General features: G+C 36.7%; 1 protein-coding gene across 1 annotated transcript in view; it reads right to left on the bottom strand.

The window, feature by feature from the left end:
• The window catches only part of LOC123768141 (uncharacterized), a 32051-nt gene extending 18042 nt beyond the window's left edge, over positions 1-14009 (bottom strand). The window contains exons 1-5 of the mRNA XM_045758487.2: positions 13890-14009; positions 11085-12164; positions 8575-9162; positions 6891-6937; positions 871-1013 (exon numbers count right to left, since the gene is read on the bottom strand). Of these exons, the coding sequence (XP_045614443.2) occupies positions 871-1013; positions 6891-6937; positions 8575-9162; positions 11085-12113 (1807 nt within the window). The 5' untranslated portion in view covers positions 12114-12164; positions 13890-14009. The remainder of the gene's footprint in view (positions 1-870; positions 1014-6890; positions 6938-8574; positions 9163-11084; positions 12165-13889) is intronic.
• Positions 14010-14756: the final 747 nt, after the last annotated feature.

The following is a 14756-nucleotide window of genomic DNA, read 5'->3' as shown; positions in this document are numbered from 1 at the left end:
TGTTAAGGTAAAGAGGGTGAGGGAGCCGGTCGGCTGAGCGGACAGCACGCGGGACTTGTGATCCTGTGGTCCCGGGTTCGATCCCGGGCGCCGGCGAGAAACAATGGGCAGAGTTTCTTTCATCCTATGCCCCTGTTACCTAGCAGTAAAATAGGTACCTGGGAGTTAGTCAGCTGTCACGGGCTGCTTCCTGGGGGTGGAGGCCTGGTCAAGGACCGGGCTGCGGGGACACTAAAGCCCCGAAATCATCTCAAGATCTCAAAATGGTGAACATAATGTTACAGGTATGTCACATGACATGGCAGGAGGGTGAGGTGCCAAATGACCAAACTAAGGCCATTAGGGAACCGATATACAGTATAGGGGAAAGGGTAATAGAAAAGAATGCTGCCTACAACGTTCTCTGCAGGTCCCCCTGTCATCATGCAAATTTCAATTGAAGTCTGTTTTATGGTGTACAAATGCATTGCTGGTAAATACCCAAACATACTTTCTGACGTACTAGTATTTAAATTTATATGCTATGTTTCACATGAATTTTGGAATCAGAATATGTGTAAATATGCATTCTATTTTCAATAATAATAATAAGAACCTTAGGCAGGAGGGGGGGAGCAGTGGCTAAAATATAGTACTGTATTGAACTAAAATGTTAAGATTATTCAATAGTTTGAATTAACCACAAGACCCTACTTTTGATAATTCAGACAACACTGTATTGAATAACTTTTATATGTTAATCCAAACTATAAAGAAATAACAAAAATATACTTAATTTTAATAAATAAGCTTCTTGATATTTCACGTAAACCAAGAATCATTGGCTATTTGAGGAAAGACCATAAGTGAAAACATTATTTATTTTCTTACCTTCACAAAGTTCAGGAAGATGTACCCCACTTGGTTGTGACATAAATGACAAGCTACATCTATCTTCAGGTGGAATGATTTCAACACCAGACTCACTTCCCGTTACATCTATGAACGAGGAGTCATCACATTGGTCACTTTCCCTAAAACAGTTAAGTAATATTATCCTTAAAAAAAATTTAACAACGGATTAAGAAATATTAAGAAATAATAAATTTTCATATTTAGTAATCAAGTGCTGTTGCAAATGTAAGAATTATTATTCCTCAGCTGTTAACAGGGAACTTTCTCTATTACTATGTAAGATATCGTTTTGGATTGTTATTTTTCTCCTTTTCCAATATAATTTGTTACGGTAATCTCCTGGTTAGGCAGAAGATCCTGCCTGTTCCCTTTACCGCCTATTCACAAATGTATCTGCATGCTCCAACATAAGGAATCAACATCAACAATAACAATACGTGCTCAGACGCCTTAGTGTCTAGACAAGACACCCCCTCCCTTTCCACCCTCTAGTACCCAAGACACCTGGACACCTGCTGTCTGGGCAGAGACCCAACACCACTCTCTAATTGCTTGTATAATTGCCGCCGATGGTTACCCACAACACAGCGCCATCTATGCTGGCCTGGCCTGCATATATATAAGGAGCTCACTGGCATCCAGTCCTCAGAATACTCTTTGTGTTCCAAGCTGCAACATCTACTCTCGCTCCCCTGGGTGTCGGTAGACTCAGGCAGCTCTTGTATAAAGTATTAATTTGCACCTTTCTTTTGCTTAACGTAATTACTCACGAGTTTATATTTCTTTTATATTTTATATTGTCTTTTCACCAAGTGGATAAGGGGGCTTTGTTTTGTTTGTTATTAGAGTTATTTTTGTTATATTAAATGTTTTGCTATAAATTGTTTTGTTTGTTATTAGAGTTATTTTTGTTATATTAAATGTTTTGCTATAATTACTTCCTATTTTACAGCAGATTTGTTTTTCATCTGTTCATGTAATTGTTATCTTATTGTATTGTGACATTCTTTTCTATATTGATATATATTTTCTGTCTATTGTTACTTACATTGTACCTGAGAGTACCTGTAAGCAATCTACCTCATTTTTCATTTTTGCTCAATTTTTTTGGTATTGCTTAGTCTTGTTTATATTTTTGTTTTGTATATCTATATCTTGTGTTTTGTATAGTCCATGTTTATATGTTTTTTTCTTTAATCTCATTCATTACCTAGGTTTCCTAGCCTAGCCATACTCCATTGTACCCCTGTAAGCCCCTTTTGTGTTTGTTTGGTACAGTATTGTGTACATTTATTTCTTTTTGTTTCTCTTGTTTTTCCGGCAATCAGCTTTTTTTTATGCAGTCAAGTATAGACCCAGAACTTAACCTCTTATCCACTATCTATGACAATAATCACTTTAATGATCTAAATTGCAGATATTTTGCAGCACATGATGTAAACAATGTATTAACTCATAGTCACAATATCTCTGTAATCAATTTGAACGTTAGATCCCTAGGCAAACACTTCGATGATGTTAGTGCCTTGATTGAAGCTATTGACAACAATTTCTCTTTTATTATACTTACTGAAACATGGTTGAAAGATGATACTACTCAACTCTTTAACATGCCTAACTACTCAGCAATCCACAACTGTCGTCAACTTCAGAGAGGTGGTGGCACTGCTCTTTACTACCACCAAGAACTAACATGCTTAAAAGAAATTAGAACTAGAGACTGCTATGGGGAGTATATCTTCGCCAGCTTCAGAGTCAAGGGTGCCGAGTCTATCCTGTCTGTGGGTGCAGTTTATAGAATTCCTAACACTGATGTGTCCGAATTCAACTCAAACCTTAGAAATCTAATACTTGATAACAGACTGAACAAAAACCACCTAATTATTGCAGGGGACTTTAATATTGACCTCTGCGAGCCAGAACACCCTACTGCTGTTAGCTTCCTCAACTGTATGAATTCCTGCTTCCTCATACCCTTAATCACTAGACCTACTAGAATCACTGATAGCACTGCCACGACTCTTGATCACATCTGGACAAATATAACCTCTCCGCTTACTTCAGGTATAATCACCGATAGCACTACAGACCATTACCCCACATTTCTCTTAACTAACATTAGCAAACCACCTCTTGAGTCAAGAGAGATACGTTTTAGACTACACAATGAAACTGCTATAGACAATTTTATAACTGCTACTGATAATGTCAACTGGGAGTCCGAGTTAGGTAACATAGAGGACATCAACCTAGCAGTTCAATCTTTTCTTCAAATAACTCTTAGCCTTTATAATACCCACTGTCCTATGCTTACAAAACAAGTCACAACCAAAAGGCTTAACAATCCTTGGCTTACAAAGGGAATACTTAAATCTATTAATAAAAACCATGACCTTGAGAAAAAGTATAGGTTAGGGATTGTCTCCAAAGAATTCTCAAAGAATTACTCATTATTGCTATCTAAGATAATTAGACGAGCCAAAACTAAATACTACGAAGATAAATTTACCCAAATAAAGAGCAACATTAAACAAACATGGAGAACAATTTCACAAATATTGGGATCAAAAAAGTCTTTAAATAGCAAACCGACTCTCCTGTCTAATAACGATGGTCAGCTTTCAGCCTCTGATTCTGCTATTGAGTTCAATAGGTTCTTCTCTTCCATTGGTTCATCCCTTGCTAATGATATTCCATCTTCCAGTACTGACATTAAGGACTATCTTACAGGGAACTATCCCCAGTCTCTGTACCTAAAGCCTATTAATTCCATTGACGTCAATGAGATAATCCTTTCCCTTAAAACCAAGTCTGGTGCCCTTGAGGAGATACCAACTTTAATCTACAAAAAAGCCTCCAGATCTTTAGCCCCTGCTATTGCTTTGCTCTTCAACAAGTCACTTGAACTCCAAACCTTTCCAGATATTCTAAAAAAAGCGAGAGTAACGCCTGTCCACAAATGTGGTGATCTCACAGATGTTAACAACTACAGACCTATATCAATCCTGCCAAACTTGTCAAAAATTTTTGAAAAACTAATCTATAAGCAGCTTTACTCATATCTAGCCAAACTCAATATACTTAGCCCTTGCCAATATGGCTTCAGGCCCAAAAAAAGCACTAACGATGCACTTATTAGTATGCTTAACTCGATTCATACAGCTCTTGATAAAAATGAGTTCCCTGTTGGGTTATTTGTGGACCTGCGTAAAGCTTTCGATACTGTCAACCACCAAAACCTTCTTCTTAAATTACATCATTATGGTGTCAGAGGACACTCCCTACAATACCTCAAATCCTACCTTACTGACAGGCTCCAATGTGTTTCTGTGAATAATACAATTTCGCCCACCCTACCCATCAACATTGGTGTTCCCCAGGGCAGCATACTTGGCCCTCTCCTCTTTCTCATCTACATTAATGACCTTCCAAATGCCTCCCAACACCTCAAACCAATCCTATTTGCTGACGACACAACCTTCATTTACTCCAGTCCTGATCCCCTTGCTCTAAATGCCACAGTAAATACTGAGCTAAATAAAGTCCATCTGTGGCTAACTGCCAACAAACTCACCCTTAACATTGACAAAACTTTCTATATTCTGTTTGGCAATAAATCCTCTAATCAAATAAATCTCAAAATAAACAATACCCAAATTTGTAACAAATTAGATGGCAAATTCCTTGGCATTCTCATTGACCACAAGCTGAATTTCCAGGGACACATTCTAAACATATCAAAAAAAGTTTCAAAAACTGTGGGCATTCTTTCTAAGATCAGATATTATGTACCACGCCCTGCCCTGGTGACTCTCTATTACTCCCTTATCTATCCATATCTCAACTATGGTATTTGTGCTTGGGGCTCTACTACCCAAAATCACTTACGTCCTCTAATTACTCAACACAAAGCTGCTATTAGGACAATATCCAACTCTGGCCCCAGACATCACTCGGTACCCCTACTCAAATCTCTGAATATGTTAGACATTAAGTCACTGCACATTCACTCATGTGTATTATACATATACAAAACGCTAAATTGTAATGCCAATCCTGATCTCAAAAGCTTCATAGAAGGTTGTAACAGAACCCATGAGCACCACACCAGAAATAAATACAGTTTTGATATTCCTAGAGTACGACTTAATCAAACCAGAAATGCTCTACAAATCAAGGGGCCCAGGATGTGGAATGACCTTCCCAACCATGTTAAAGACAGTACCTCTCTCAACCAGTTTAAGTTAAAAACGAAGCTATACCTAATAAATTCCATGTAACCTACCTTACCCTTCTATTGTCAACCCATGTATGTTTTTTTTTTTTTTTTTTGTTTTACAAATCAACGCTGTTTTAATGTAATTTTCTGTAATAATTTATAATTGTATTTGTGCTGTTTTTTCAACAATGTTCCCCCCCTCTTTTACCTCTATTTTTATTTGTACTCAACGCATTTTTTTCTTTTTACCCATTAGTTTTAAGCTTTAGTCAGTAGTGTTTTTTCCTGCCCGAAACGCTTTGCGTAATAGTGGCTTTAGGCATTGTATGTACTAGCTCTATCTATAAAGCCAACAAACTTTGTAAAATCTCTTTATGTATGTACCTTTGCCTAAATAAAAATTATTATTATTATTATTATTATTATTATTATTATTTTAAGTGTTTATTCTCTTTGTTTTACCCGCAGCTTTCACAGTGTAGAGGTCACAAGCAGTCTGTTTACTTTATTTTACTTTTGTTGTTGATTAATGTGATTGGCACAACACCAGCCAGAATAGCCACTGCTCTCTTTTTTTAGAGTTTCACGTCACAAATTATAACAGACAGGTCATTTATCTTCCTTCTTTAATAATCTCTATTTTGATTATGATATAGATTAACATAATAGCCTCTCACTTCAGGTCAGATATAATAAATGAGGGAACAACTGATCAATATCCTACTTTTCTAATCATAAGCATTAGTAAAACATCACTAGTTATGTACAGTATTAAGAAACTTACTAGCAGACTATACATATTGATGGTAATTACAACATAAAATAATAATAGGGTAGAATGATTACCCAGGATTCAGAATTACTTGAGAAAGGAAAAAATAAACAGAATAAAACCAGCATTGAGTGTAATTAAATGCCTCTTTCTGGTAGAGTCCTGGTAGAGTTCTGGTAGAAAGGCTTGTGATTTACTTTCCTGGTGGCTCCCTCAAGCTATTTCATGGAGATGGTTTCACACTACTAAGTCACATCAGTCACAGGAGTGCTGTTTGGCCGTCTGAGGACCAAAGTCAGAACCTGGCTCCATTGTTCATCAAAGCGAAGCACTGAAACACTCAAGCAACTTTATAAATGATCATTTAGACCCCCTTGACTGATGTGTGGATTTAGAAACTGTATTTGTGGTCGATCTCGAACCCATTGATGATGTGACGATGTGCATTGAATTTTGTAACTAGCTCATCAAAATTGTAACTTGCTTAGCTAAATGAATTGTGGGGTTCAGTCCCTGAGCTCATTATGTGCCTCAGTTAACAGTTTCCACTACTGCCCACAGGATGGGTATGGGGTGCATAATAAATGAACTAAACTAACTTTGACTGATGTAACTCAGTACTGTAGTTGAAGGCCAGCTCAGCAAGACAGCTTTAGGGAACCACCAAGGGCTCCCCCAGAAACAGCTGGATATAAGATAGGGAAAATAACTCATGATGATAAAACATAATATGCTATGTTATATAGTAGTCAACATAAGGTGACAGAACAAAATAAATACCGTATAAAAAGATATGCACATTTAATCCTGACAATATATTTCCCAACTACAATCATTTTCACTTCATTACACAGCACATTGCATATAATTTGTTAACAAAATTATCCTTTAATGACTTGCATACATACTTGTTCACATAACCTCTGCTTAACTTTAAGATTCACACAAGAAAGGTCACTCACTTGGTCATAAATGGCCAAATTAACATTTTGTGCTAATACTCACTTTTCTTGGTTATTTATAGAGCAAGAGGTTGTCTGATTAGGTTGAATCTGAAACAATTCAAATAGTAACTTATAATACATAATTATATAGGCATCATAGGGAGTTTATATGCATAGAAAAAATACAGTAGATCCTTAAATACTCAACATATTGCTAGTTTCTTCAGCCTTATTTAAATTAAATTAAATTATTAAACCACTGTATCATATTCATTTGCATTTTAAATTATTATTATTATAAATAACATACTATTTTTTGTTGCACAGATAAATGTATTAAAAGAAGAAACAAAAATGAAAAGATCTTTTTTTTGCGCAAGTCTCATTTATATCTGAGTCTTATAGTAGTGAGGCTCAGACTCATTTATATCCCAAGTCTGAGCCTCACTATGAGGTCCAACTGGGGCTGCTGTCGCTGATAATGCTTTCATCGACTTGTTCCCCACGAGTCATTTTCCAAATAGTCATGAGAAAATTATATTCTACCCTACTTAAAGGGAATATACACATTCCCAGCATGTACAGTATTGTTTTAGATCTCAAGAAAGCACTAACAAGCCATAGTTAAAAACACCCTGCAGACTCCATGCATTCAGTTCTCGACAAAAGTTAATATTGTACTGTACTAATTGGTTTTTCTACTGACATGAAAAATCTGTGATTCTATTGGAAAGATCAACTTCTTACTCAAACTACAATTGAGTATTGTACTAGAAAATAATAGGTTACTACTTTAAATTCATACAGTCGTACCTCAGCAACAGATCATGCTGGCTATGTGAATTAAGATTATTATGTGGGTTACCCAAAGTGTTAAGCGTGCTAGTGGCTGTATAAAAATGTAAGAACTCTTGTATACAAAAATAAGTAAATAAATAAATAAATAAATAAAAGATTATGTTTGGGAAGAGAATTACTGTATATAAATGAGTAATGGCCAGAAAAGTAACAAGATTTAAATTTAAAATTTGGATTGTTAGCCATAAAAGATAAATTAGCAGAGTTTACAAAGCTTCAGTTTTTGTGATAAACTGGGAGGCTAGGTTGTGAACAAGGATGCATATCTGTTTATAAATTGCATATACCCCTGTAAATTGTTAAGTAGTCCCCGTGGTGCAGTGTTAAAGTACTTGCCCGGCGCCTCGCGAGCACTCTGGACTGGGTTTGTATCCTGTCCGGGGAGGATTGACTGGGTGCCAATCCTTAACTGTAGCCTCTGTTCACCCAGCAGTGAATGGGTATCTGGTTATTAAACGATTAACGGGTTGTATTCTGGGGTAAATTAGGATTAAGGACCTGCCGAAATGCTATGCGTGCTAGTGGCTTTACAAGAATGTAAGAACTCTTGTATATATATTAAAAAAAAATACATGAAATATGTATTCCTTGTTCTTAACCCAGCTTCCATGTTGTGGGGAGGCAGAATTTTCATGTTGAGAAAGAATAGCTAGCTTGGGTCACGTGCTTGTGTAATGATGAAGACACTGCCTGAAATGTTGTGATTAGTGGCTTTATAAAAGATATAAATATATATATGTACCTACAGTACTAGGTCAAAATAATGTAGTCAGAAAAAAAAAATTCGGTAATTATAGGAATGCTCTGCACAAACAGATAAGGTGTCTAAAAAACACTAACTTTTGCTAAAGCCAAAAATAATCCTTCTTGAAGGAATCTTAACACACCTCAGAACCAGTAGAGGAAACATCCTCATCTTCTTTGGCTGCCACTCCAATGACTTTATTGAAGAGATATGCCCAATCTGCTGTAGACATGATACTCGATGGTGCACTTTTGCAGGTTTTAATTGCTTTACATCCTGGTACTTCCTTGGAGCATTTTGCCTTTACTGACGGAAACGTTTCTGAAGAGATGTGCACATTTTCCTTTGTATTATCTGAATTAAAGTTACTCTGCTTTGTTCTAGGTTCACAACTTTTAGCTTTAAAAGCTGGCCTCTTCTTAATGTTAGTGCTGGGAACCCCTATTGTATCAGGTTCTGTGCAACTCTTTGTATTAAGCAATGAAATATTAGTCTGTTCTCTATCACTGCAGTGATCTTGAGCAGAGTTGTTAGTCTGGACGCTACTTTTTGAGTTGCACTGGCTGATACCAATTTCTTCCTTAACTTTTGTGAGACTATTAACTTCATCACCTTCTTGAGGCTTGTGATTTGCTTTCTTCATTACTTTAGGAAGAGGTCTTTTTCCCAGGTCTGTCTTGCTTGTTTTTGCCTTTTGGGGAATATGTTTGGTGTCACTGCTACTACAAGTCTGATAAATAAATAAATTATTAATACATTTAATCTGTATAATCATCAATAGAACCCCATTTCACTCTTCCACAGAATTGGGAGGCATCAGTAAAGAAATAGAATAATCTACCAGTAGAGGAAAAGAAGGTTTTAGGATACTATACCCACCCATTACCTAATTTTTTGGCTTATTAAGTGAAGCAGCCTCACATTATAGGCATATTAAGTGAGGCAGCCTCACACTATAGGCATATTAAGTGAAGCAGGCCTCACACTAGCCAAGTGTAAGGTAGCCATCACTGTCACTGTTGCAAGAATATTAATGTGAATGCAACTATCTCTAATATCCACGATGGGGATAGTAAATCAGTGTCTAGTGGAAGGTTTCTCAATATTTCATAAGGATTGTTTTGGATAATGCTACTGATTTGGGTGATTGGTTTGGATAATATATACAAGCCATTCAACTTTACCATTGTAATCATTGCTATTATCTTATATCATGGTTGTTATATTGAATGCATAGTTTGCTGCATTATACCTTGAAATGATCCTCAAATTATGCTACAATGGATAACCCATAAATTTACTTTAATGTGCCTACAAATCTTGTCAAATTTTTTATACAATGTATTTTTTATACTTTCTTACAATGTACCTGTAATTTTTTTTTCAATTTCGCTAGAAATTACCTTCTTAAAATTATCTGTTAGATTAAGGACCTGCCCACAAACACTATGCGTGCTAGTGGCTTTACACAAATGTAAAACATCAATGCTTTGTACTCTCATAAACCCAATGAACACTACAGTAGTTTATAAACTCTCATAAACCTCATAAACCTACTGAACGAAAAACCAGAATAAATTCAAGTTTTTGTTTTTACTTCTCAACTCAAATAAAAATTTGGGCTACCAAGATTTCTGCAGAATGGAAAACCCAAATAAATTTTAGTTCTAGTTCTTCACCTTTCAAGCCAAATAAAAATTTGGATTATCAAGATTTTTGCAAATGAAACCTGAATAAATTTAATTTTTTTCATTTTTGGATAGTCCTGGTAAAAAAATTTGGCTTTACTTTTATTATTTATTTATTCATATACAAGAAGATACAATGGGTTGCTAAGGGGAGCATTGTACATATGCTGGAAGATGAGTAGTACATTCTTAATGTAGTAGTACATTGTGTCGGATACAGTACTATGAAGGTGAAATTAGGTACAGTATTTGATAGATCTACAGTACTTTTGAATAAGGTATAGGTTGGCCAATTTTTAAATCATTAGGGATTCAGTTCCATATATGAGGCCCTTTTATTTCTATGAAAATAAATGTTTTGTTTAAGTTACAGCTTTGGCAGACAGGCATAGCTTTATGACCATCTATGCATTTTCATAGATTTAGTCTGGCTCCAGGAATATCAAAGAGATGCTGTATTTATTTCTGGTATGATGCTTATGGGTTATATAAAAGCTATCAAGGAAGAGTTTCAAAATAGGATTAGAATTCAGGAATAGGGTTTTGTAAGTGTAAGTAGCACAAAAGAATGTGTGGAATGTATGTTTAACATGTTTAGGGCTTTAAACAGACGGAAGACGACGTTTCGGTCCGTCCTGGACCATTCTCAAGACGTTTTGGTCCGTCCTGGACCATTCTCAATCAACTTGAGAATGGTCCAAGATGGACCGAAACGTCTTGAGAATGGTCCAGGACAGACCGAATCGTCATCGTCCCTTCACCTTCTAGTGTGTGGTCTGGTCAACATACTTTAGCCACATTATTGTGACTCATCGCCTGCTTAAACAGAGGGATTGTGTGTTGCCTGAAGATGATGATAATAATTATAATTATAATAATAATAATAATAATAATAATTAATTAATTAATAGTACAGATGTAATAGTAATATTTAATAATAATAAATAATGAAAATGATATTTACCTCATTGCTGTCTGTGCAATGAAACAATCCTGGACTTCTCTGTCTCTTGCCTGGTTTATTTTCTAATTGTGGTCGAGTCCCAGACACACTTTTTTTGCCAAAGTTTGGTTTAACTGGTGTGATTTTCTTTTCAGATCTCGATGTATTACAATATGGCTTTTCACTGGAGGCAGCAGTCATCTCACATTGTGACTCATTGGTACCATGTTGAACTAAAGCAACCGATTCAGATGCATTTGGTGGATTTCTGTTTGAAGAAACACGCTTAAAAAGAGAATTGGATGAATGGTTAAAGTTAGGTCGAGCTATTCCAGAGGAACCAGTTGTTTTTGTGGATGTTTGTACATTGGCTGATGTTAGACTATTACTTGTGTTGCCTGAAACTGCAGGAAACTTAGCTATTTTGGAACGTGGAGCCCCAAAGGTCGGAACTTTTTTTACTACTGGGAAGGTTGGAGCAGTATCTTTATTTGTTGGGATATTAACACCAACATTTCTTTCACCGCTGTTGCTACTTCTTCCTTCTGATTTCTCATCAATTTCAGATACTGACTGTGGGTACTCAGGCTCACTTCCTTGTTGAAAATTATGAGATATTTTATGAGCACTTGGTAGTGCATGGTCAGGTAAAACATATTTGCTAGCATGTTGGAAGAAAGACAAATGACTGGAATCTCTATCTAATGGGACATCAGTGTCTACTTGTCTATCAAGACTCTTGCTGGTACTAGCTTCTGACTGTTGGGAAATCTGTGGCACTGGTGGCAATAATTCAGGCTTACTCTCTTTAAAAATAGATGAAGATTTCTGAAGGATATCTGGTACAGTGGGTTGAGATGTAACTGGCTTACTAGCCTGTTGGAAGAAGGAATGCGCGCCAGTCGGCTTCTTACTTGCTCTCTGGAAAGGTCCTTCAATTTGTTTAGCTCTTTCCCATGCATTGAGATTGCATTTCTCTTTCTGACTGCTAAATACCTCTGAAGTTTCACATAGGTTGGATGACTTTTGTGGTGACTGTTCATGTTCCATCGTTAAACTTGATACTCTAGATCTCTGCTGATGTTCCTACACACCACTGTCCTGAAATACAGTAATTAATATAGTTACATACATGGAAATTCTCTTTATGCATCTATATTCTCTACTGTTTATGGATATTGTATAACATGAGCTTTAAATCAAATCAAATCAAATGTTTATTCAGGTAAAAGTACATACTGTACATACAAGATTAGTTACAAACATAATGTTTGGATTTTTAAATAGAGCTAGTACATACAATGCCTAAATCATACATATTATAAGTAGTAAGGAATAAAGGTTACAGCAAAATATACACTAATTCAAACAAGTTTATTGAGGTACTGTATAAATATACACAAAGGGATGAGGTAGCTCAATACACTAATTCAAGTACAGTACTGTACAGCACTTTAGTTAATGAAACCAAACTGGCGGATAAAATTCCACTACACCATTGTATAATACAGTATGTGCTCCATCTCTATATAAAAGTATCTTTAAAAGAGAATGTGTGTTCATCTGTTTGTGTGAGGTTAGAGCCAAATACTTGGGGCTATGGTGAGCTATGGTGAACTATGATGAGCTATGATGAGCTATGATGAAATATGGTGATTTATAGTGAACTATGGTGAACTATGGTGAACTATGGTGAACTATGATGAGCTATGGTGAACTATGGTGAACTATGGTGAGCTATGGTGAACTATGGTGAACTATGATGAGCTATGGTGAACTATGGTGAACTATGATGAGTTATGATGAAATATGGTGAACTATGGTGAACTATGGTGAACTATGGTGAGCTATGGTGAACTATGATGAGCTATGGTGAACTATGGTGAGCTATGGTGAACTATGAACTATGGTGAACTATTTTTTTTTTTTGAGATATATACAAGAGTTGTTACATTCTTGTACAGCCACTAGTACGCGTAGCGTTTCGGGCAAGTCCTTAATCCTATGGTCCCTGGAATACGATCCCCTGCCGCGAAGAATCGTTTTTTCATCCAAGTACACATTTTACTGTTGCGTTAAACAGAGGCTACAGTTAAGGAATTGCGCCCAGTAAATCCTCCCCGGCCAGGATACGAACCCATGACATAGCGCTCGCGGAACGCCAGGCGAGTGTCTTACCACTACACCACGGAGACTGCCACGGAGAACTATAGTGAACTATGATGAACTATGGTGAAGGCTGAGCAGATACACGCCCTACGTTGTACAAAAGCTCTAGAAAAAATACAGTATATCATATATTTAAAATAGATTGTAATTCTGAAACCCATATATTATCCCCGGGATAATATATGGATTTGGGCACAATAATTCTAATTATTCCCTGCGCTGCTGCTTCGCCTGTATTACTCGTAGCAAAAGCAAAATACATAATACAATATACAAAATACATAATACAAAATACATAATACAAAATACATAATACAAGATACATAATACAAAATACATAATACAAAATACATAATACACCAGAGAGACCAAACAAGACTACACGCCGCCAGGAGCAGGTTAGACTTGACTGGAAAATACAAGATAATAAAGTAATCCGAGGAGAAAGTCAGCAATAGTGGCACTCAACTCCCCAAGATGGCGGCGGGGGAGTGCCAAGAGGTCCGGCACTCGCCTCGAGTGGCCCTGGTCTCCGTCTCCTGCTGCTGGCACACACACACCCCCCCGGGGTTTGTAGAGTGCCGCTCCTGTAAATATATACATATATATGTCACCATTATATATATATATATATGTGTGTAAATTGGGAGGACTTACAACATGCATGTCCGCCTCCTGCGACGCCTCGAGGGACACTGAGGATGTCTTTAGTCAAAAAGCCCGCCAAAAATTATTCAATCTCCATATAATTATATTTTCGTCGCCCCTTAGTCACCAAAACATAACTGTATTCATTGTAAAGTAAATGAGTTACATACTTTCTATAAATACTATCAAATGTAATTTATATCTTTGCCTGATGCAAAAGTCTTCATTGGGTCAATTGACCTGAATTGACCTGAGGACCATTAACACTAGTTTCCGCGACGAGGACAGGAAGCCTGCGGCTTGTCGACGGATCCCCGCATTTGCCTTGATAATCTTTTCCAGCTGTACCTTAAAAGCGAACACAGTTTTGGCATTTGCGGCTTTGGCGGGTAGGCGGTTCCATTGGTTAAAAACTCTGTGGGTGAAAAAGCATCTTGAAAATGCTTTTGAAATGTAAACTTGAAGACTTTTGTATCAGGGATAAATATGAATTACATTTTATAGCATTTATATAAAATATATAACTCAATTACTTTACAATTAATATAATTAAAGGGTATGAATGTCTATAACTTTTGGCGGGCTTTTTAAAACAGTGGATCTAAGGAAGACTTGTGTGGTGGAGCCTCAAACAGAATACGTGCTTGACTATTATGGTCAAGCAGTTAAGGATTGGCATATTGGATTGGTTCGTATTCTGGCTGGGAAGGATTGACTGGGCGCCAATCCTTAACTGTAGCCTCTATTCGCCCAGCAGTGAATGGGTACCTGGGTTGTTCAGCGATTTGGCGGGTCGTATTCCGGGGAAAATTAAGATTAAGGCCCGAAAGGGTGTGTGCTAGTGGCTTTACAAGAATGTAAGAACTCTTGTATATG

The sequence above is a fragment of the Procambarus clarkii genome, chromosome 59, assembly GCF_040958095.1.
Source record: "Procambarus clarkii isolate CNS0578487 chromosome 59, FALCON_Pclarkii_2.0, whole genome shotgun sequence".
NCBI classification, from domain to species: domain Eukaryota; kingdom Metazoa; phylum Arthropoda; class Malacostraca; order Decapoda; family Cambaridae; genus Procambarus; species Procambarus clarkii.
The sequence above is the reverse complement of the archived record's forward strand: the minus strand, read 5'-3'. Positions and strand labels throughout refer to the sequence as shown.